The 24987-nt window shown below is 35.0% G+C and overlaps 1 protein-coding gene across 1 annotated transcript in view; it reads right to left on the bottom strand.

Moving 5' to 3' along the window:
* Positions 1–15229, bottom strand: part of LOC145306851 (dnaJ homolog subfamily C member 21) — a 30839-nt gene extending 15610 nt beyond the window's left edge. Inside the window, exons 1-15 of the mRNA XM_080149175.1 lie at positions 15038–15229; positions 14642–14734; positions 13811–13853; positions 12420–12531; positions 8169–8235; positions 6384–6502; positions 5903–5954; positions 4910–4971; positions 3987–4030; positions 3215–3291; positions 2576–2639; positions 2107–2166; positions 1532–1620; positions 1294–1395; positions 806–873 (exon numbers count right to left, since the gene is read on the bottom strand). Of these exons, the coding sequence (XP_080005301.1) occupies positions 806–873; positions 1294–1395; positions 1532–1620; positions 2107–2166; positions 2576–2639; positions 3215–3291; positions 3987–4030; positions 4910–4971; positions 5903–5954; positions 6384–6502; positions 8169–8235; positions 12420–12531; positions 13811–13853; positions 14642–14734; positions 15038–15148 (1163 nt within the window). The 5' untranslated portion in view covers positions 15149–15229. The remainder of the gene's footprint in view (positions 1–805; positions 874–1293; positions 1396–1531; positions 1621–2106; positions 2167–2575; positions 2640–3214; positions 3292–3986; positions 4031–4909; positions 4972–5902; positions 5955–6383; positions 6503–8168; positions 8236–12419; positions 12532–13810; positions 13854–14641; positions 14735–15037) is intronic.
* Positions 15230–24987: the final 9758 nt, after the last annotated feature.

Here is a 24987-nt window from a genome sequence, read left to right on the forward strand (position 1 = left end):
TTTTTTCATAAGTTTTATAAGTAAACGTATAAAAACTAATTTAAAATCGTATAGTATATTCAATAAGCTTTCAAAAAAGGTATAACATATTACTGGAGCTCAATTTTTGGTAGTTTGACGATAATTTAAAGTTTGCATATAAAATGCAATTTTAATAGTTAGGCTTTATTATAAAATCCTAAAATTCTAGGTAGGCTACTTCTCGAAGCTGTAAAATTATAAGTAATTGATATTTTCACCTCTAGCTTTGGGAATCCTTCTCAAATATGACAAAGATTAACCTAAAACTTTAAAATTGGTCAATATTCAAAAATGCATTTTTTGGAATCTTGGAGTTTTTGCATTGGCTGGGCACATAGTGTGGTGTGCTATGTACTTCAAAATGAGGGATAAAGGGGGAAGTAGGTTGTGCTAAAAATCCGTAAAGGTTGTGAGTTTTAAGGTTTGAAAACAGTAGTAGAACGATAATATTCACTTAATATGTTCCTTATTGATAAGAACTATAGACAAAAAAATTAGTGAAAAATATTTTAGTGAAGATTATCATTCTTCTACTGTTTTTAAGCCTCAAAACTCGCACCTTTACGGAATTCTAGCACAACCTACCTCCCCCCAAAAATCATTCGTAATTGGGGGGGGGGGGGGGGTATTACATTTTTTTATCCTCCATTGTCTTATCCCTTAAGACTGTAAATGAAATCAAGAGAAGAAATTCTACAAATCAGAATTTAGCGGGAAAAAAATTAAAAAACAGAATTTGTCGAGAAAAAAATTTAAATTTTGCGGGAAACTTAATATGCAACTTTCCTGGTGAGATTTAGTTTCCTTGGTTTCAACAGTCTCATCATCTATCTCCTCCAGGTCATCTTTACCTTCCTAATCATGATCAAGTGTTTCATGACAGAATGAGCTGTTTATTACACTGGTCCCCATAGTTTTACAATAACGTTTTCTTATTGGTTGGCTTTACAAAACTGGTTTAAATCTTAAAATTTTTCACTTTTATATACGCAGAAAATTGTCTATACTACAATGCGTATTGCGTATGCAATAATAGTGATTTCTCGCATTGTATTATTAACAGATTAAAACCAATATTTTAGCCCCGAGAAAACTAAAAAACTGGTTATACTTATGGCTGTACGTACAGTGTACATTTTTATATTCGTAGAAAACTGGATATAATATGATGCTAGACAGTTTTTTTCGTATGGATGAGAACCGGTTCAAATCAACCAGATATTAATCGGTTTTGAGCTAATACGAGAAATAACTATTAAAAACTTGATCTCATTCCTGAGGATTGTGATCACCAACTTCCTTTTCTTCCTCCTCCATTTCTTGTATTAGTTTATCAATATTTTCACGGTGCTTTTTTGAGGTCTCGTGGTTCTCCTAAATAGATATTTTTAGGATTTTTTTGGAAAATTGGCCAATTTTTAGAGGTTTTTTGAGGCTAGGAGCGAGACATTTTGAAACGGACAAAAATTCATGATCCTACTTCTCGAGGCCTATTTAGGACATGACGTACCTTAGCGGCCAAAGATCTGAACATTTTGTCACACGCCACACAATACAGCTCCTCCAACATTGCAGCAGTCTCTTCATCCCCAAGTTCATCTAAAAGCCAGTAAAAATATCAGAATGGTTCAAATTGACGTACAGACTTTTTGGTAACGATTATAGAGTTGCTACACTTCCTAAATCGTACCTTACTGTTATAGGAATCGTCATGCAAAGTTTGATATTGATAGGACAATTCTAACAAGTCTAATTTAACAACAGAGCTAACGGACGGATGCTTCTTTAACAAGGATGACAACATCCATAAGTAGCGAAGTACAAAAATAATTGAATGGACAAACGAGCCAACTGAGGTAAAGATGTTCAGTTGTAATAATAAAAAGAAATAATTTTCAAATAGATTTTAAAAATCTAAACACTTAATGATCATTTGAGATCATGTAAATGTAATGGATTAATCATTACTTTGATCTTGCACCACATAATCGAACCCCCTCCACCGTTTTTACCACATCCCCTACTGGATGAGCGGCAGCGGCGGTTTGGAAGAATAGCTGCGTGTATTGAATTAATAAATAATACCTTGATCAGCTTCAGCCTCGCTGTCAGACAGTTGTGAACTTCCGCTGTCCGAATACTGTTCTAACACAAAGGAATACAGTTCTATCATAATTCTAATAATGGGGTGTTCCGCAAGGATCAATTCAGAGGATAGTAAAATGAAATGTTATAAGATTAATACCCGTTTTGTTAGCCCAGAAAAGCCGAAGGCCCGAGCTAACACAACGGGTATTGATTATAATAATTTTTATTTTAGTATTCAAGGAAAATTGTGTTTAATACGATGCTATACATGATTTTTCAGAACCGGTACTACTCCAGCGGATATTGATCGGATTGGTAACCCCACCCACTCAATTTATATTTTGTTTGTAAAAAGGTAATTAATCTTAATTATCGTATTATAGACAGCTTTCAGCGGAAAGTAATGGGCTAGAACCAGTTATAATCCAGCGGATATTAATCGGATTGAACTATATCTCTGTCCTGCCTTCTAGCTGACGTAGAGCCTCCTCCATTTTGTGAGCCTCAAGTGTATTCAGTATACTACTCTCCTATAGCATAGATAAACAATGTCTAATCGTCGCAAGAATCGTCTAATGTATTGAACGCAGGGATAATAATTTATGTACATCCCCAATGATGATAAATAAATCATCCCTTCTATAGATTACAATTTAATTCGTGGTTTAGATACTTAACGAACCTACCAATCAATGACTAAAAACCTCAAAGACAAAAGAACTAAAAACAAAGATACTTGAATTAGCTTAGGTCGTTGGCCTTATAGATTTTTATTACCAAAGCCAAATACAATTGTACGCGCCAGACATAGCAGCAGTAGGTACTAGGTACCACATTAAAAACGTTTAGATATATAGTTAGGTAGATAGTAAAATAGTCAGTTAGATAGATAGTAAGATAGTTAGATAGGAAGATAGATAGAAAGTCAGATACTTAGTAAGATAGATAGTTAAATATATAAATAGAAAGATAGTTAGATAGACAGACAGACAGACAGACTGAAAGACAGAAAGAAGATTTCGAACCCGACACGCTTTAAACACTAGGTAATGCTTAACATTGTACTTTGGCCAATTGATTGGTTGGTATAAACTAGAAACAATACCTGCAAAAGTTTTTGTCTTTCTTCCCGTTGTTTGCGTTGATTATCCAGCATTTTTTGTTTGTTCAACGCCGCCAAATCTTCAAAAAAAAAACGCCATTGTTAAAAATTCAATAAGTACCCAAGAGTCAGCAAGATAAGTTTGGATACCAGTGTGATTTAAAATCAAATGTCACTCCCCCCCCCCCCTTCCTTTAAATTATGGAAGGCTAAGGAAAATCTTTGAGTACTAGTGTTATGTTTAGTCCAATGTCCCATCCCTCCAACTATATAATATAGGGCCAAGGAAAAACTTTGGGTACCAGTGTCTAATGTCCCCTCCCTACATGGGGAAAATTGGTTTCCAACACGTTATCAGAGAAGGAGAGAGAGAGGGGACAATAGGCTGTTTCTTACACTTGTCCCCAAAGTTTAATAATAACGTTTTCTTATTCGTTGCCTTAACAACTTTGGGGGGACAACGAATAAGAAAGTGTTATTTCAAAACTTCGGGGACTAGTGTAATAAACAGTCCATTGTACACTCCCTCACTGGGTACTTTTCATTTACAATAGAGTTGGGCCGGATATCCGGTCATTTTCAATATACAGCCGGATACCGGATATCAAAACTATACGGTTACATGATATCCGGCTGATTTTTGACGCTGGATATCCGGTTATCCGGTAATTTGCCGGATATCGAACGTTGGCCAGATATCCGACCGGACCCGGATATCCAGCCAAAAAAGTATCCGCCCCAACCCTAATTTACGATGGCGTTTTCTGAGACACACCTTCTAGATATTTCTTGTGAGCGAGAACTCTTTTGTCACGTTTTCTGTACAGTTGGCAGTTATTAACAAGGATATTAAGGGATAAGACAATGGATGATATATATTGATTTTCAGTAGGGTTGGGCCGGATATCCGGTCTGGCCGGTTATCCGGCCGAATATCCGGTCATTTTTAATATCCGGCCGGATACCGGATATTAAAACTATCCGGTTACATGATATCCGGCTGATTTTTGACGCCGGATATCCGGTTATCCGGCCGGGTATCCGGTAAATTGCCGGATATCGAACGTTGGCCAGATATCCGGCCGGAACCGGATATCCGGTATTCGAAATCTCCCGGATATCTGGTATCCGGCCAAAAAAGTATCCGGCCCAACCCTAATATTTATTTTCAGTATCGCTTCGAAACTGATTAATATCCGGTGGATAAGAACCAGTTCTCAGCCATACTGAAAAAATATGTAGAGCGTCATGCTATAGGTATCAAGTTTTCTACGAATAAAAAACTGGTTTTAATCTTATAATTTTACATTTTTATATCCACGGAAAGCTGTTTATAATACGATGCGTTACATAAGTATTACATATTCCAATGAGGATTAACAAGTTAACCCCTTCTGTAGATTAAACGTTTGCACAATAATAGTTATGAACTGTAGAATTCTCATTTGAGGGTGGTGGTACCCTCCCCCAAAATAGCTTTAACCCTTCCCAGGACCTATAAGAAGCTAACCTGTAAAGGAAAATCATATTGGCCCAGCGTTTAGCAAGATTAAATGCAGGGGTGTATATTCTGCACAAGATTTTGTCTTTAAAAAAGGGTAAAATGGAAAAAAAATGGATAAGTGTTTTTAGTACCTACTCTACACAAACAAACATCCTGTTACTTTTCCAAATAAAATTCCTTGTTAATTTCCTTTCCTAATGAAGGAGACTAGATTTCTGATGACGTCATTTCTCTCTTTCTTTGCCTTGGTCCTCACCTTAATAGATATACAAATCAACGAATTTTTGGGTCAGATTTGGATTCTTACAAAAATCCGCCAAAAAAAGGCGGATTAATCCGCGGATTGCAGATTCTTGTTTTTTTTCGGATCTCGAATTGGAGATTCTAGCAATATTCTTAGGGCTTTTTGTAAATAAAAAATTCTAGCCTCTACAGTGGCCATTTTCCAACGCTTTCTTAACCTAACCTAACCTAAAATAAGCATGAAAAGCTACTAAGAAAATAAAATGCATTAAAAACTTTAGATGCTACCCATCATTTTATTTGTAGTTAAACAATAAAATACTTAATAAGTTTTTGTCTGCCACAAAAGTCATAAAAATTAACAATCTGAATCCGCAATTTGAATTCCAAAAATTGGGCAGATTCTGATTCCCCTCCCCTGACCATGGAGGAACGTATTGATCAATATCTGAGAACTATATTAGCATCCTAAATAGACAACTAAAATTTTCCAATCACAATATGATTATTCATGTTTGCTCTAGTTTCTATTTAAAGATGTCAAACCATTGGACATAAAAAATGTATGACAATTCTTCAGGGGTGTATATTCTGCATGGGATCCCCGGCTCAGGGGGGGGGGGGGGAAAAATAAAAAATAAGTGGTTGGAGGGAAAAAAAATGTAAAAATTAAGAAAACTGAAAACATTTTTTCCATTTTGCCCCCCTCCTTGGTTAAAAAAAACTAAAAAAAATGTGTGGTAGGAGGGATAAAATAAATAAAATATCGAGTTCTTTAAATATTTTCTATTTTCCCCCCTACTTTTTAAGAAAAATCTAGGGGGGAAAAAAAATAAAAAAATTTGTAGCAGGGGAAAAAAATAAATCTTGTGCAGAATATACACCCCTGCAATTCTTTGAGTGTGGCGTTCCTCAGGGATCAATTCTATATCCATTCTTCTTACCTTCTTATTCTCCTTCTCCATCTGTCGTTTCATCCACCTGTTCTCTCCTTGCCTGGATAATAAAAAGGGATAAGACAATGGCCGATAAATTGATCTACATACCCAATGATTATACAGTAAATTACCCCTTCTGTAGCGCAAAATTAGTGGAAGAAACGTTTGAACACTTAACTTAATAAACAATTAAGTCCCCAATATTATTAAGCCATCCAATAAGATTATTATAAAACTTTGGGGACTAGTGTAATAAACTGTAAAATCCTCCCTGTGAATGGAAGTGAAGGGAAAGTAATGGAAAAAAGTGAGGGGAAAGTGAGAGCAAATGAAGGGAAATTGATGGAAAAGTTAAGGGCAAGTGAAGGGAAATTTATGAAAAGTGAAGTAATTGAAAACTGAAAAGTGATGGTAAAGTAAAGGGATAGTGATTCAAAAGATCAAAGTATTGGGAAAGTGATGGGAGAAAGTGAAGTTGTTATAATACCTGGTGTCATATTCATCCAGCCAGGAGTAAGTCCTAGGGGTAGAGTAGGCCGACCAGAACCCATAGAAAGGTCCCACCACACTTTCGTAACTGTCCGTAGATTTTCCAAAATCAGGATACTGAAAAAAATTACAATGGCACCCAAAGTTTTATAGACGCGTTATCATATTCGTTGGACCAAATACTTTGGGTACTTTCATTAATGTCTGTGGATCTAACAATATCAGGGTACTGAAGAAAAAAATACAATGGTAGGTAGGTACCCAAAGTTGTATCCGTTGGCTCAAAAACTTTGGGTACTTTCATTAATGTCCGTAGATCTTTCAAAATCAGGATAATGAAAAAAATTACAATGGTACCCAAAGTTTTCTAACACAACGTTATCATATTCGTTGGCCCAAATACTTTGGGTACTTTCATTAATGTCCAAGGATCTTTCAACATCAGGATACTAAAATAAATTACAATGGTACCCAAAGTTTTATAACACGACGTTATCTTATTCGTTGGACCAAATACTTTGTGTACTTTTATTAAAGTCCGTTGATCTTCCAAAACCATAATAATAAAAAAAAATTACAGTGGTACTCAAAGTTTTATAGACGCGTATTCATATTCGTTGGCCAAAATACTTTGGGTACTTTCATAACGGTCCGTGGATCTTCAAAAATCAGGATACTGAATGAAATTACATAGGTACCCAAAGTTTTATAGACGCGTTATCTTATTCATTGGCCCAAATACTTTGGGTACTTTCATTAATGTCTTTGGATCTTTCAAAATCAGGGTGCTGAAATAATTACAATGGCACCAAAAGTTTTATAACGCGACTTTATCTTATTTGTTGCCTCGTAAAACTTTCAGTACAAACCAGGGTTGGCAGACAAAAAACCCACCCCAAAACCCACCCGGGTTTTTGCCCTTTAACCCACCTAAAAAAACCCAAGGGGTTTTGGGTTTTGGGGTTTTTTATATAAAAAAAAGGAAAAATTGTTTAAAAAATAAGTTTATTTTTCCATTTCCATAATTTATATAAAAAAATATGTTTTCATTGACCCCTTGCATGCATTTAACAAAGAAATAGACTCATTACTTACACTGACATTACATCAATAAAAGCATGTACAGTTTTAGGATCTTTAGATTTTGCATTTTTTCTGTATGTCCTATTTGGTTTAATTGTACGGTGGTTTTCTTTGTATTTTTATAGTAGCTATTAATAGGTTATTTTAGGTTAGGTTAGTTAAGGGGTATGATTGCCCCACCGGGGTAGAAATAAGAGAAAAGCTACTATGAAACTCGCTGCGCCATAGAAAGAATCATCTATCATATATTAATAGCGTCTTCACCCCTGGCCTCTAGGTGCTCAAAGAGGTAATTCAATGCACAGTAGAAAACCCTAAAACCCCCTCTAAACCCTTAAAACCCGGGTAAAACCCCTATTTTTGACGACCCCGGGGCTTTTTTAATAATACCCGGGTTTTGCACAACCCTGGTACAAACTACACAGAAAGACAGACAGACTCACAAGCTTCCTCTTACTTTTAAATAAAGATAGAGAACAGCGGAAACAAATAAGGATTGGAGTTTAAATTACAGAGGTACCCAAAGTTTTAAACAACGTTAGCTTATTCGTCGGCTAAAAACATTGGGTACTTTCCATTGTTTTTTTTCAAACATAATACCTACCTAGTGTCCCAAATTTTAATCTACAGAAGGTAAATTTTAATTTGTCTTCATGATTGGGGACGCAAATTGATTTATATTAAACTGTCTTTTCCCTACCTCAAAATCAGAATCAGTCCCGTCCAAAAATTCTGAATCTTCTTTAGCAATAGTGTTGAAAACTTCCCTGAAAGAAAGAATGGGGTTAGTTTTGTTTATCATCATTGGGAAAAAATCTTCCATTGTCTTATCCCTTAAGATCCTTGGAGGCAGGTAGATATAAGGGTGCCCATAAAGATTTCCAGAATGGCTTCCAAACTGATTTATGTCCCCTGGATTAGAACCGGTTCTCGGCCATACTGAAAATCCTGTATATAATAGTATTACAGACAATTTTTCACGAAAATTAAAATAAAAATCATAATATGAATTCTAGATTTAAATAACTGACACAACTAATTAGAATCTTATAATTGTTCATTTTATTATCCGCAGACGGCTGTTTATAATACGAGGCAGCGGAGCTTTTCTATAATTTGGATCGGTCCGTCCGTAATAGTAAGCTTTTGTCGTTAATTTAGGTTTGTTAGAATTGCCCTCTCTATTTAGTGATGGCAATCCGTCGAATTTTTGGGCCGGATTCGGATTCCGGATTCTTAAAAGAATCCGTCAAAAAAAGTGGCGGATTCCTTGCGGATTCCGGATTCTTAGTTTTGGCAGATTCCGGATTCGGATTCCGGATTCTAGCAGTATTTTTAAAGGCTTTTTTTTAAATTGGAAAATTAAGTGCTACATATGTCCTAAAAATTAATGTTCTTGATGTTCTCTATAATTCACTTCCGAGAATCGAACCAGATTTTAAATATTTTTATATGTAATGATGATAATCTTTGACTTCAAAAAGCGAGAGTTGAAAGAAAAAACTCAAGACGCTAATTTTAGCATACCAATTAAGAATCCGGAATCCGCTATTAAAAAACGGATTCCGGATCCGGATTCCAAAATTTGCCCAAAAATTGGGCGGATTCCGGATCCCGGATTCCGGATTGCCAACCCTAATTTCAAACTTCATGAATGACGATTCCTGTAACAGAAGTAAAGCGTACCAAATCATTACTAGAGATTACGTCACTTAATAACATGTTGACAGGGGAGATTATTTTATTGTTGTAGTACTCTGTAGAGTCCAGGTAGGACCATTGTCAGAGGTTTACATAATCATCTGTTCAAATAAATATCTAGTCTTTTCTTAAAAATGTTCAAATTCACTGCAGTTTTCACATTATTTGGAAGTGAATTCCATGACTATGCTGCTTTGGTACTCAGGGTGCTTAGACTCAGGAATTTCAAGGGATAGGACAATGGAAGATATATTATTGCTCATCCCCAATGATAATAACACAAAATTAGACTTTCTATAGACTAAAACTATTGGTTACAAAGGTTTAGACTTTCAAGTTATAGAACCCATCTATCAAAATTTTAAATAAGTACCTACCTACCAAATTTATTTATGTCAAGAAATAAGAAGACATATCAATAAAATTTTGGGCACTACATTCATTAACAGTCCTATGTCACTTCCTTTCCTACACACAGGTCTCCTTAACAAAACCTTAGATTAAAAAAAAATCTCCAAAGAAACGGACAACGGGGCCTTCAAATAGGGTACAGTGGTGGTCAGAATCCGTTGGAGATTAAATCTTAGCTGCTCCTTCTTGCCAGATAATGCAATTTGAAGTTTTGTGGTAAAAATGCCTAAAATTACAAGAATTCCAAGGATATTTGAATAAGTGAACACCTTAATTCATCAAATAAAAAGGATTAGTTTAACATTTGAGGAGTATAGATATCTCTTCATATGTAAACTACACACTACATCCCTATTCAAAACAATATTTACTACTATAAATGATGTTTTTAACTTCAATAAGAGTAATAAATAAGGTACTATAAGCTTAAAGAGGTTTCTGCAATTTACAACTTTATACTAAAGCCTGTTACCCTGGAACCAGAAGAAAAAACTTCAGTTTAAGTTTACATATGGCCCAAGTTACTTTTAGTAATTCTGCCCCCCCCCCCCCATAATCTACAAACTTTAGGGTGGAGGGGAGGGGGAGCATATTAAGCATATTAATACTATTATGTGTTTCTCAAAAACTAATTGAAGTATAGTGGGAAAAATTTTTATGGAAGGTTGTTAGGCTAAAAGATTGTAGAAATTATGTTGACCACCTTCTCTCCCCCCCTCCCCTTTGTCCTAACCTAATTGGGGGGGAGGGGGGGGGGGGTGGCAGAAGATCATTCCAATTGTTTTAAAAACTAGTTGATATATATGTAAGCTTTTGGATTTGTATTGTTGTGGGACCCAAAGCACTTTTACATATATTGCTCACCTCTTCCCCTCCCCTAATAAATCAAAAACATAACATTTTGTAAAGAGAGAAAGGGGGGAAGGTTGCAGTTGAAAGGGTACTACTCTGTTGTGTTACTAAGAAACCACTAGAATTATAGCAGCAAAGCAAACCTTTGAGATATGCTTTGGTAGGTCAAAAGTAACTTTTACAAATTTTGCTGAAACTCTCCCTCCAAGCCGCCTTTCCCTCCGTATTGCTTTACAATCTCCCTCCCCCCCCCCCCTCAAATTAAGTAATAAAGGCAAGTATAGCAGTACCCTTGTGATTTACTTTGGGATTACTCAAGATATAGTGAGCTTTTGGATTTAAACTTAAGTAGGTCCACAATTTATTACAAATATTGCTGACCTTTCCCCAACTTCAACCAACCCCATCCAGAAAAATTATATTGCTGCACAATTTCCTCCACCCCCATAAAAAAATATTAAATTATTGTTTGCCCTCCCCCTCCCTCTCCAGCTGCCCTCCATACAATCTCATCACCTGTGTTTTATTCAGGAACCAATAAAGCAATGAGGAGCAAACTTTGGAATAAAGGTTTTAGATTTCCAAATTGCTTTATATGTATTACATATTCAATGTTTGGGGAAGGAGCAATGGGTTGACAATATTTCTTTTATTAGTCCAATAGGTTGGAGGAGATTATCCATCAAAATAATTGTACTAAATTGGGTCTGTGTAGTTGGAATAGATATTTAAAAAAGTAAATATGGGCCTATATAAGTTAAAATATTAACCCTGAATATCTCTAGAGGTTTCTAAATGATACACAATATTATTTACCTATGCCACTAGCCACTATTTCCAACAGATGGAGGGGGGGGGATTCAGCAATATTTGTAAAAGTAACTAATATCCTAAAAAAGCTTAAATCCAAAGTTTGTTTAATATAATTCAGTGATTTCAAAGTAACACAAGATTATTTTCCACATCCACTGCCCCCCTCCTAATAATTTGTGGTGTAAGAAGGGGGGAGGGGGTTGGTTGCAGCAATATTTGTAAGAGATTTTGATGCCTACTAAAGTTCAAGTACTAAAGCTTATATATTTCTTCAGTAATATCTAAAGAACTCTGCCCTGTAGTCAACAATATTTCCAGAAACTTTGTGCCTAAGAATCTTACATATAATTTTTTTTCACAATACTTCAAGTAGTTTTGAGTAAAAAAAATACTATTACTTTGCCCCCCTGCCCCCTTAAATTTATGGGCTGTAAGGGGTGGGGTTGGAGGGGGGGAGGGGGCTTTGAGTATTTTGATTTAACTTTAGCTATATGTAGACTTGAACTGAGGTTTTTTCTACTGGTTCCAAGGTATCAGCCTCTAGCTTATAGTTTAAACTGGACATTGTACCTTTTTCATTACTCTTGTTAAAATAATTTCTTTAAAGTTTTAAAATTTTCCAAATGCGGAGGTACTGTGTAGTTTACATATGCAGAGACATCTAAACTCCTCAAATGTTAAACTCACCTTTTTATTTGATGAATTAAGGTGTTCACGTATGCATATTTCCTTAGAATTCTTGTAATTTTAGGCATTTTTACCAAAAAACATCAAATTGCAATATCTGGCAAGAAGGAGCAGCTAAGATTTAATCTCCAACGGATTCTGACCACCACTGTACCCTATTTGAAGGCCCCGTTCAACGTTGTCCGTTTCTTTGGAGATTTTTTTCAATCTAAGGTTTAGTTAAGGAGACCTGTGTACAGTATACTATAAATTATAATGGTACTCAAAGCTTTATAAACACAATTTTTCATTAGGTAGTTAAAAATAAAATGAAAATCAATTAACTCTGCAAACTACTGTTTAAACTTTCCAACCGATAGTTTTACTGTACACTATGGGTGATTTAGTGTAATAATTTATCATCCAATGTCTTATCCCTAAAGAACATGGACCCTTAGGGAACAGCAAACCCAACCAATACAATTGGTTGAAAAGTTAAGACACTTACCTATAAACAGAATAGAATCCCTTGTCGTCATCCTGAAAGCCAGAAAAGCAGGAGGTTGTGAAGTAGGAAAATAGGTTAATTCCTTCCTCCTCTAATTTTTCACCGATGCCACCCTGCAGTGAAAATCCATCAATCAAAAATAATAGCTAAAAACCTGCTAAAAAGCAGTTTGACCGTCATGGATGTTTAATAGTTGAGTATGCATCTTAATGAGGGGAATGTTTCAAATTTTAGAGTAGCTTCGCTACTAAAAATAATGTCAATAAATTATGGGGGAAAGACAATGACATTACCCCTACTGTAGATTACAATTAGAGGTTGAAACGTTAGAACACTCAACTCAATTAACCAGTTAATCAAAATTCAATATTAGTCCCCAAACTTGTTAAGCCAACAAATATAAAAACGTTATTATTAGTGATGGGAATCCGGATCCGGAATCCGAATCCGGAATCCGCCAAAAATGAAAACTACTTTAGTTCTCAACCAGCTTTTAGGTACTTTGCCTTGTGTAATACTTAGCTTGTAGATATGTGTGACTAGGTCCAGAATGGCATCTGAGCCATGTTGTAGCATGGCTGGGTAAATGCCATCTGGGCCTGGGGATTTATATGGACTGAAACTTTTAAAGCATGCCTTAACTGATTGTCTGTTCACAATGTTGTCAATATCTAGATTACTTACACCAAAGTCTCTAGGGACGTACTGTTCCTCCTCTGGTACACTGGGGAAATGTGTGTCTAATAATACCTTTAAAGTTTCTTCTGGGGAGCAGGTGAAATCACCTTGTTGGTTTTTTACTGTACCTAGTTCAATCTTGTTGCCCTGGGCTAGAACTTTTTGTATTCTGCTTGCCGTGGTGAGGTCTGAAAGTTCGTCACAATGACGTTTCCATCCCTCAATTTTAGCTGTTTTGATGTCAGATTTATACTTACTTTTTAACCTGTCATATGCCTCTTTAGTCTCAGCTGTATTATACCTGCGATTTTTGACGTTAGCTCTGTGTAGCTTACGTTGTGTTTGACTAAGATTACCATTCCACCAAGGTGGTCTTCTTTTACCTTTGAAGAATCTCAGCTTGCAGCTAGAGTTATAGGAGTTGATAATAGCATTTTCTAATCTATCCGTTAGTATATCTATGTTTTCACTATTTGTATGATTGATTATTCAATATTGATCTATCCCTGGCTGTTCTATTCATTCTTATCCAGTGTCGAGTGGTACCCAAAGTATTACGGTACCCAAGGTTAATTTACAAAATGAGTAGGTATTAGTTATCCAATATTGATCTATCACTGGTGATTGTTACCACTCTTATTCAATTAAAAAGTGCCCAAAGTATTAGGGTACCCAAAGTACTACGGTACCCAAGTCAATATTTTGATAGATTTCCTTGAGTATATCCAGTCTATGTTTGTCGTACCACGCTCTTTCCTAAATATTATTAGTTATAGACAGTTTTCCACAGATAATCAAATAATAAGGATTACAACACACATAGGTAGCAAAGCTATAATAGTTATTTCTTTCATCGTATTATAAACGGCTTTCCGCGGATATAGAATGTACTTCGGCACCTCGGGGATAAAAAAAACTGGTTTTAATCTTATGATTGTACATTTTTATATTCGAAGAAAGCTGGATATAATACGATGCTAGACATAGTTTTTTCGTATGGATGAGAACCGGTTCCTATCCACCGGATTCGAATGAATACAAGAAAAACAATTACGGTGTTGACAAACGGACAAGTTGAGTTGTACAGCAGATGTTGTGGTGTCATAAAAGATAAAAGAGAGAGAATATGCAAAACCCCAAAAATGTCTTTTTAAGCATGACCGACATAAAGACTAGAATTTTTAAATCCAATAAACCAAAGCCGTCAGAAATCCAGACAGACAAATCCACAAAAGCAGATAAACATGGAGACACACACACAAACAGATAAACAGACAGACACACACAAAAATAGATAATCACAAACAGATAGACAAACAAACATGACACCCACACACACACAGATAAACAAACAGACAAACATACACAAAGACAGACAAAGAAGACACAGACTGACAGACATACATAAATAAAGACAGACCCACAAATAGACAGATAATCAGACAAACCCACACATAGACAGATAAACAGAGAGACTTACACACTGAGACAGATAGACAAACAACCACACATATATACAGATAATCAGACAGACAGTATCCTACCTGGGGATCTGAAAGAACTTCATAGGACTGTTGGATTTTCTGGAAAATTTGTTTAGCCTTCTCAGGATCTTCTGGATTCTTGTCTGGGTGATACTAAGATAAATTTTAACATATAAAAGTAACAGGATGTCTATTGGTGTGTGTGTTTGACTGTATTGCCAGCTAAGGATTCTTGTCAGGGTAATTTTAAGTTAAATATTAACTTATAGACTGTCAGTGTGTATGTCTGTAACTGTGAGTGTATCAAAGGATCTTGCTAACCACTGAATTGATATAGCTTTTCTTTACAATGAAGCTCCTCGCAGGCCCTAGGAAGCTTTATAACTATTTTTGGGGAGGTTACCATTAACCCGCACCCCCCCCCCACACACACAAAAAAAAACGATGTTTTCTCACCTTTAATGCAAGCCGCCTGTAGGCGTTTTTCAATTCTGTCGCCCCGGCGGTTAATTCAACACCTAGGATTGCATAATGACACTTTGATGAATTATCTGCAGCTGCCGCCATTTTAAACCTAATGAAAAATTAAACCTACCCAATACCCGCCCTAAACAATTCTGGAAAAAAAATCTTTATTAGGTACCTACTTATTTATTTTCAGTGATAAGGGAGGAAGGGTACATTGGGCTGTTTCTTTAACTAGTCCCGAAAAATTTTTAAAGTAATGTTTTCTTATTTGTTAGCTTAACAACTTTAGGGACTTAAATTGAATTTTGATTGGGTGATTCTTCATTAAGGTGAGTGTCCTCGTTTCAACCACTAAAGGTAATCTACAGAAAGGGTAAATTTGTAAATCATAATTGGGGATGTAAGTCAATATATCGGCCATTGTTTTTAGATAAATATATTAAAATTAAAATTGTTGTAATATTTCTGAAACACAGGATATTAAATAAGGACATAACTTAATTTTAAGACCTTGATTTTAGAGATGCTTCGCTTATCATATTGACTTTTTAATAACGATTGTAGAGTCCCAATGCTTTCTAAATCATACCTAACTATTACAGGAATCTGCATGCATAGGTTAAAATCAATAGGAAAATTCAACATGTCTCAATAAACGAAAAGTTCTAACCTTTAATTACAGAAAAGCTTCGTCTTTAAAAAGTATCAATTATCACAAGCACGCGCGCGTTACCTAAGGAACTCACTCAAGTTTTCTATCTACCTATAGGGTTAATTTTGATTATATCATAATAATGATTCATTATCTTATCCCTTAAGATCCCTGAATATAAATCTTTCAATATTATTCCTTATTTCTACAAGAATCCTAACTTATAGGTATTTTTATATATGTTAAACTTAAATCAAAGGGGGAGGGAGGGGACAATGTATTGTAAAATACACTGGTACCCAAATATTTACAACCACGTTTTTTTATAGATTGGCTTAACAACTATAGTTATATACTGTAGCTCAAACTTTTCAACCAATAATAATTTTATCCATCTAAAGTATACTAGCAGAAATGCTTTTGAAGCCTCTAGAGGCGCGTGGTAATCTTTTGGTATCCTCCCCCAAAATAGCTATAAACCTTCCTCTGGGACCGGGACCAATGAGAAGATATACCCTGTAAAGAAAAACCATATCGATTCAGTGGTTAGCGGTACAAAAATTCAGACAGACACAAATCGTTTTTTACGGGCCACGGCATTCATCCTTATTAATGACACGCGCCTAATATGGCAGATGGTTACACAAGAAACTTCAGGGTTAAGACAATGGACGATAAATTGATATACATTTTAAAAAATGTATAATTATAATATCAATTATTGGTTAAAACATTGAACACTCTAGAAGCACGTTCGGAAAACTCAATAAAAGTATCCAAAGTTTTTGTTAGAAAACGAATAAAATAACGTTGTCACAAAATTTTGGGTACTAGACCATTGTCCCCTCGCTCCGACTGGGATTAAAAATGCCGCAAAAAAAATAATTTTTAAAAATAACATAATAATTATACAATAAATTACATTTTATGAACATATAAGATACAAATGTATATAAAAATATAAATTCTTCACAAAAATAACTTTTTCCGACAATATTAACTTTCAAAAAAAGCCTTTTTTTATTAAAACTTTCATTGTATGTAATTTATCGGCGCTAGTGCAAAGCTAGGCTGGCTGGTGTGTGTGTGCGGGTGTAAGCGCAAGTTTGCCCCGGGAATGCCGCGTACAAACTTGTTACACAGAGTTCCCGCATTTTGTAATCTTTGTATCGCGGATTTTTTTAAAAATAGAATTTATAATTAAAATCAACACATATAAGAAGAAAGGAGGAAGTCGATCTGGGATAGAGGGGAAATTGGACAGAAGTTTATACTTGTACCCAAAGTTTTTTCAAACAGGTTTGCTCATTCTTGGGATATGTAGCTGTTTTTTTTAACTAAAGCAGAGTTGCCATAGTAAAATATAATTTTTCGTAATGTTTAAAAAGATAAATAAAATTTAAAACTTTGCAAAAGTGTATTACTAGCGCAGCTAGAATGTCTGTCATCCAAAAAGAAAATTGACATTAAATTAATATACTTTAATAAAATCAAATATATATTTAAAAATACATTTCTTTGTTATAGAACCTATAGAAAATATTATAGACATAAGGATAAAGAAAATATATTTCAGTATGGCGGAGAACCGGTTCTAATCCACCGGATATTAACCCATTAGTGCCGAACTTCCCCCCTGTCGTCAGAATCACTTGAAATTTTAAACACAGCTTCCTTAAGGGATTGTAAGACATTTGTATTTTTAGATTTTTTGATTTGTGGCATACCAAAGAAGTTTTTTTTTTGCGTCGTTTCCGACGCATTCGGACTAATCATTTTTCCCATGCGTCTATTATGTACCATATCGGACTAATCATCTTAGGCTTTTACTGTATAATCTGTTAGTTGCTTCGCCCCTAACCTCTAGGGTGGGTGGGGAATGTCAGAAAAATAGCATAAAACCATCCCAAGATATTTATAAAGCTTTCCTGATAAGTAAAACCAATTCAGACCCGAAATTTCTATAATCTTTAGCTTCAGACAAAAACCTTACTACTTTATAGTATAGAACACTATAACTAGCAGCGGCTTCGCCCCTAGAGGCATCCAGGGACCCTTGAGTTTGGGGGGAGTCAAACCCCCTCTTTCAATTACAGTTTTTAAAGAAAAATTTTTAAAAAATAATGAGAGGGGTTTATTATTTTCTAGGGGTGATTTCTCCTAGAGCGGTTATAAACCTTACCAGGTCCTATGAGAAGCTAAAATGTAAAGGAGAACCATATCGGTTCAGTGGTTAGTGAGATCCCTTAGTACACATAGACACATGTATGTAGAATGTATTTAGATCCTGTTACTTTATTAGAAGGCTACATAACACAGATACTCTACAATCAGTGTCTGTCTGTACGTCCATTCGTCTGTATAAAACAATTCAGAATATAATTATTTGGTACTAGTGGCTACGCCCCTAGAGGCCTTTAGGGGCACTTGGGATGGGGAGAGGTCATTGAATTCTACAACAATATTTTTTATTTTAGATTTAAAAAGAATTAATTTCATTAAGTTTATTCTATTTTTTCTTGTGTTGGGGGTCTTTTTTAAGTGGCGATTTCTCTTTGGAGGGTGGTGGTACTTCCCCCAAAATATTTAAAAACCTTACCAGGTTCTATGAGAAGCTACCATGTAAAGGAGAACCATATCGGTTCAGTGGTTAGTGAGATCCCTTGGTACACAACACACAGACACATGTAGAAAGTATATCCTGTTACTTTATTAAAAGGATACATAACACAGATACTCTACAATCAGTGTCGGTCTGTACGTCCATTCGACTGTATGAAACAATTCAGAATATAATTATTTAGTACTAGTGGCTACGCCCCTAGAGGCCTTTAGGAGCACTTGAGATGGGGAGAGGTCATTGAATTCAACAACAATATTTTTTATTTAAAAAGAATTAATTTCATCAAGTTAATTATATTTTTTCTTGTGTTGGGGGGTCTTTTTCAAGGGGCGATTTCTCTTTGGAGGGTGGAGGTAACCTCCCCAAAAATAGTTGTAAACCTTCCTAGGACCTATGAGAAGCTACAAAGTAAAAAAAGAAGCAAACAGTTAAGCAGATACACAGATAGATACCCATTCACTTTATTACAATGTTTAGCAAAGAAATATGATTTTGTCGACAATTATATTGAACAACCCAATACATGACAACCCCTCAACCCCCCCCCCCCCAGCCCCTGTTAATCTTTAAAGTTTTATAATAACTTTTTCTTATTTGTTGTCTTACCAACTGTGGGGAATTGTATTTGTATTTTGATTGGTTGGTTTATTAAGTGTCCAAATGTTTCAACCACTAAATGTAATCTACAGAAAGATTTTATGGTATAATATCCCTGAGTAAGTACATCAATTTATCGGCCATTGACTTACTATTTTAGATCCTTAACCAATACATTTCTTGGTTGTAGCGTAGTTGTTAATTATTTGGATGCAATTATATATATACAGACGGACAGATGTACAGACAGACCATAATTGTAGAGTATTTGCGCTATTTTTATGAATATATTAACAGCTAGGCTGCAATAAAAATTACGGAAGTATAAACATATTTACAGTCTTTAATTGGCTGTAATTTTGGATATATAGACAGACATACATACATTCCCTAGTTGTAAGGTAGCTATTATTTATTTGGATGCAATTATGGAAATACAGACAGGTGGACGTACAGACAGACCCTAGTTGTAGATTATCTGCGCTACTACTTTTATATCCTTAAAATAAAGTAACATGTTATTGTATGTCTTTGTGTGTGTACCAAAGGACCTTGCTAACCACTGAACCTATATGGTGCTCCGTTACATGGTAGCTTCTACTAGGTCCTGGTAAGGTTTATAACTATTTTGACGGAGGGTACCACCACCATCCCTTAAGAGAAATCATCCCTAGAAAATAAAAAAAAATAAAAATTAAAAAAAAAACTTTTTCTTTAAAAAATTGTAATTGAAAGAGGGGATTTGACTCCCCCTGCAATCTAAGGGGCCCTAGATGCCTCTAGGGGCGTAGCCGCTGCTTGTATTGTATTCCATACTATAAAGTAGTAAGGTTTTTTGTCTCAAGCCAAAGATTACAGAAATTGCAGGTCTGAATTGGTTTTACTTATCAGGGAAGCTTTATAAATACCTTGGGATGGTTTTAAGCTATTTTCCTGACATCCCCAACACGTCCTAGAGGTTAGGGGCGTAGCAACTAGTAGATTATAGAAGATTATACAGTAAAATCCTAAAATGATTAGTCCTATAAGGTCAAAAAGGACGCAATGGCTAAAATGATTAGTCCGAATGCGTCGAATACGACGCACAACAATTTATCAAAAAAAAGTATGTAAACTAACTAAAATTAAAGAAAACTTAGCAGAAACTAAAAATATATAACAAATGCTATAATTAATTATAAATAGGTATGTTTTAATTCTTTAAAAGAAAAAAGTTAGACCTGGTGTGGAAATTTTTTCCTATTTTTTCCACTTCTGCCATGAAAATATGATTTCATCTGGTCATCGAATGAAGTGAGAGGCCAAGCAATGTAGAGGACAAAACTTGAAGCTCTATTCAGTTATTTACAAACATTTACAAAGGACAGCATAAAAAAATAGAGTGATAGTATAGGTTTGAATTTGTGCGTCGTTTAAGACCCTATTGTCATTAATGGGTTAATCGGTTTCGAAGCGTTGCGATATTTCATTTTAAGCAAAGCTATAATGAAAATGAATAGCCTAAAACCATCTTGGGACCTATGTGAAGCTTGCCATAAAAATCAATCAACTGGTTCAGTAGTTTACTACCTTACTACTTTATTCTCTCCTAGTGGCTTCGCCCCTAGAGGCCTCTAGTGGCAATTTAAATTTTTTTTTATTTCAAATATATAATTTGAGAAATACTTGTCTATGTTGCGTTCAAGTCTCTACTAAAAGCAAGATTTAAAAAAATTAGATTTTTTTTATTTCTCTTGGGAGGATAGTGGTACCCTCCCCCAAAATAGTTAAACCTTCCCGGGACCTATGAGAAGCTATCCTGTTAAGGAGAACCCGATCGGTTCAGCGGTTGGCGAGGTCCTGCGGTACAGACAAACAAACATCCTGTTACTCTATTATAAGGATATTTGCTACTCTATGATTTGGAATGTCTGTATGTTCGTCTGCTGCAGTTAGAGGAACTTGAATTTCTCGGCTTCTATTCAAAATAGACGAATAATTTTTTTTTTAAGCGAAGCTTTTCTATAACTAGGGTCGGTCCGTCCGTCCGTAACGGAGAGCTTTTTTGTTAAATAGGCATGTTAGAATTGTCCTATCGATTTAAAACTTTGCATTGTGATTCCTGCAGTAGTTAGGTACGATTTAAAAAGCAACTCTATAATCATTACCAAAATATCCGTACGTCCATTTTAAACATGTTTATTTTTTTTATTTTTTTAACAACAAATTTTTATATAATCTAATTATCCGATTGATCTGATTTTTTGTATACGGATTCCTGGGACAATATTATAAGCGAAGCAACTCTATAATTAAGTCCTAAAAATGTAAGTATGTCCATTGTCCATAAACATTATTCTGTATCAAGCATTTTTTCAACAAATTTTGCATCGACTCTTATACATTTATATTCTGATTATTCAGTTCTGACACTTTACAAGTGTTAATGTCCGTTTGTCCTACCCTTTCAGCGCTTCGCTTCTATGGATGTTGTCACATTTGTTTTGTGAATATTCCATATACCAATGATTATCCACAAAATAATTTACTTTGTCCTTCTGTCTATCGGTAATGCTCGGTTGAGCATTTAATTTTAAAAAAATGATTTGCCCGGTTACTATTATAGATAGATGATTTGTTCTGATCTAACCTAAAAGAAAAAGTAGTAATTTTTTTGGAAGCCTAAAGTCTCAAAAACTATTGAACCGATAGGTTTTCTAATTCAGGTAAGATCCTGTGGTGGTTTTAGGCTATTTTATTTTTAAGTATCAGCCTTGGAATGGTTTTAGGCAATTTTTCTGCCCTTTATTACAAAAGGCGCCGCCGCTAGTCCTATTATATAAAGTAGTTATCTTATATGTCTAGCAAAGGACTTCGAAAACTACTAAACCGATATGGTTCTCCTTTACAGTGAAGCTTCTTAGGTTATTAACTAATTTGGGGGATGGTATCTCCACCTCCTAATAGAATTTACCCCCATTTTGCATACATGTTCTTTTTTAAACTCAAATTAAAAATAATGGGGGGGGCCCGGGGGGAGGTCGATTTTTACCCCTCCAATCTAAGAAGCTTCTAGGGGCGTAGCCGCTAGTACTCTATATCTCTCTTGGTCTGTCAGTCTGTCTGTAATGCGCTAGCGTACATTAAATTTCTATAAGGGAAATGTTATTTTCTCTATTACTATTTAAGATAGAGAGCTTAATTTTTGGTGAACATTTTGCAGTTCTACTATGTAACTTACAATTTTCGTCGGTCTATCGGTAATGCTCTAAAATACATTTATTTTAGCTATTATCAAAGAAAAACTTATGAAAATTTGTGTAAAAAGTTTCATATTTACTTATGACTGTCTGTTATTTCAAATTGAGTGTCAGCCACCAATTTTAATCTACAGAAGGGGGGTTTATTTATATTATCATTGGGGATGTACTGTACATAAATTTATCGGTCAGTGTCCTATCCCTTTAGATCCCTAACTAACCACAAAGACTTTTTAAAAAATGATGGTTGCAGATTTTTTCTAACAAGTTTCGAAGATTTTGTTTCCTAATTGTTTAAGAAAACAAGGATGACAACATCCATAAAAGCGAAGCACTGAAACGGTAGGACAAACGGACATTAACACTTGTATAGTATCTGAACTGAAAAATCGGAACATAAATGTATAAATGTCGAATCAAAATTGTAGGTAAATTTGTTGAAAAACTGTTTAAAAACAGGATAATATTTATGGACATACTTACATTTTTGAACTTGATTATAGAGTTGCTTCGCTTATAATATTGTTCTCTGTTGTCCCAGGAATCAATATACCAAAAATCAGATCAAACGGATAATTAAAACACTTGAAAATTTGTTGTTAAAAAAGTAGAAAAATCAACATGTTTAAAATGGACATACGGACATTCTGGTAATGATTATAGAGTTGCTACGCTTTCTAAATCGTACCCAACTACTACAGGAATCATCATGCAAAGTTTGAAATCGATAGGACAATTCTAACATGCCTAAATTATCGGATAAAAGCTATCTATCTCGGACGGACGGACGGACGGACGTACGGACGGACGGACGGACGGACGGACGGACCGACCCTAATTATAGAAAAGCTTCGCTTTTAAAAATATTATGGTTTTTAAGAGCGAAGCTTTTCTATAGTTAGGACCGGTCCGTCCGTCCGTAATAGCTAGCTCTTAATTTAAACATATTTGAATAGTTCTATCGATTTCAAAATTTGAATAGTGATTCCTTTAACAGTTAAGTATAAATTATAAAGCGTAGCAACTCTATAATCGGTACCAGAATATTCGTACGTTCATTTTATTCGTGTAGATTTTTAACATCAACTTTTTAAAAAAATTATCTTATGTATCTAATTTTTATAGTACTGATTCCAAAAACAACAAAGTACAATGTTATAAAAGAAGCATCTCTATAATCAAGTCCTAAACATGTAAGTATGTCCTATAAACAGTATCCTGTATTTAACAGTTTAGCAACAAATTTACTTACAATTTTGTTTGGACTTGTACTTTTATAATTTTATTTTCAGTTTTGACACTCTTCAAGTGTTCGTTTGTTGTGAATAATACTTTTTTTATATAAAAGTAACAAGATTTCAGTCTGTACCGTAGGATCTCGCTAATTGCTAAACCAATATGGTTCTCCTTTACAGTGTAGCTTCTCATGGTTCATGGGAAGGTTACTAACTATTTTGGGGGAGGGTATCATACCACGGTCCACCACCCTCCTAAAGAAAATTGACCCTGGGTCACCTCCGGGTTCCAGGGACAAATGTAATCCTTTATCACTACTTCACAGGACTACAATCTCTCACCAATGTCTCCTTTCCAGATCAGTGACGCATTAATCTCTGTTCGGCGAGTATATCTAACCTTAGAATGGTGGTATTATATTACACCGATCCTAAATCCAAATACGCTTAAGAGATAGTCTTTTGCTTATAAGCCCTATTCCGAAAATGGTATTAAGACATTACTGATAACTTTATACTGCTATTTAGTCTAAGAATTTTTTATTCCTAGGTAACTAACTTTGCCAACACTTTTGGACTGGAAGTATCTACTGTGGTTACTAGAGTCATGCGAACATGACTACAATATTCCGTTCTACTGCCTGTATCCCCGTGAGGCGTGAAGTTCTTTGTTAGGTACCTTTGTCAGGTAAGAAAATCACTAGGCTAGCTCCGAACCGATCTTCCAGAGTATTAGCAAAGTAAAACTACCTTTAAGACGTGAACTTATTCAGAGTTCTAATCCGAAAATGTTAAATTGTCCGAATAGATAACGATCTCCAACTTTTCTGGACTTCGGAAGCTTGGGGAGGATCCGGTTGTTAGTATCGGCCGTCAGATAGCGAGCTATCATCAACCGTTAGTGGCTCCGCCACCACCGTATCTTCCCTTTGTTATTCCTATTTAGCCCCGTAGTGACTTGCAATTTAATGGTACCGTGTACCACGCTATAGGAGTTCTCTTCAGAACAAAAACTTGGAGATAACTATCCGTCCGGATGCCTAAGCTTTTAGGCCCTAAGAAGGCCTTATCCTTAAATTTATCTCAATTGACCAACATCAAATGATATTCTACAATTTATTTAACAAAGTATTATGAATTTATCTAACAAAACTTTTTATTTTTTAGGTGTGTTTTAAATGAAAAATCCTAAGTTTGAGCCGCCAGGACCCTCAAGAAAATTCCAAAGCAAGAGAAGGGAGTCTTCCCTTAAATTTTAGAAATTTTTAAAAAGAGTCAGTGTACTATAGTAATTCCGTATAACGACTGACTGTTTCTCTCTTCCAGGTTTACTTTTATAGGCCTGAAGCCTTAGGAGAAAAGAGAGACAAAAAGGATGACTTTTATTTTTGTGTTGATTTTTATGTTTTATAGAAATTGGCGACCTGATTATTAAGATTTTGCATTTAAAAGTGTGTGCATATCTCAACTAAATCACAATATTCATTTTATAAATTAATAAGATCACATTTTATTTTATTTTACATCAAGAATACATTAAACTATTGGTTTCAAATTAGTTTTTCTAGTAATGTTTTTTCAATGTCCTCTTT

The sequence above is a fragment of the Acartia tonsa genome, chromosome 15 (assembly GCF_053477335.1).
Source record: "Acartia tonsa isolate MP-2025a chromosome 15, ASM5347733v1, whole genome shotgun sequence".
NCBI classification, from domain to species: Eukaryota; Metazoa; Arthropoda; class Copepoda; order Calanoida; family Acartiidae; genus Acartia; species Acartia tonsa.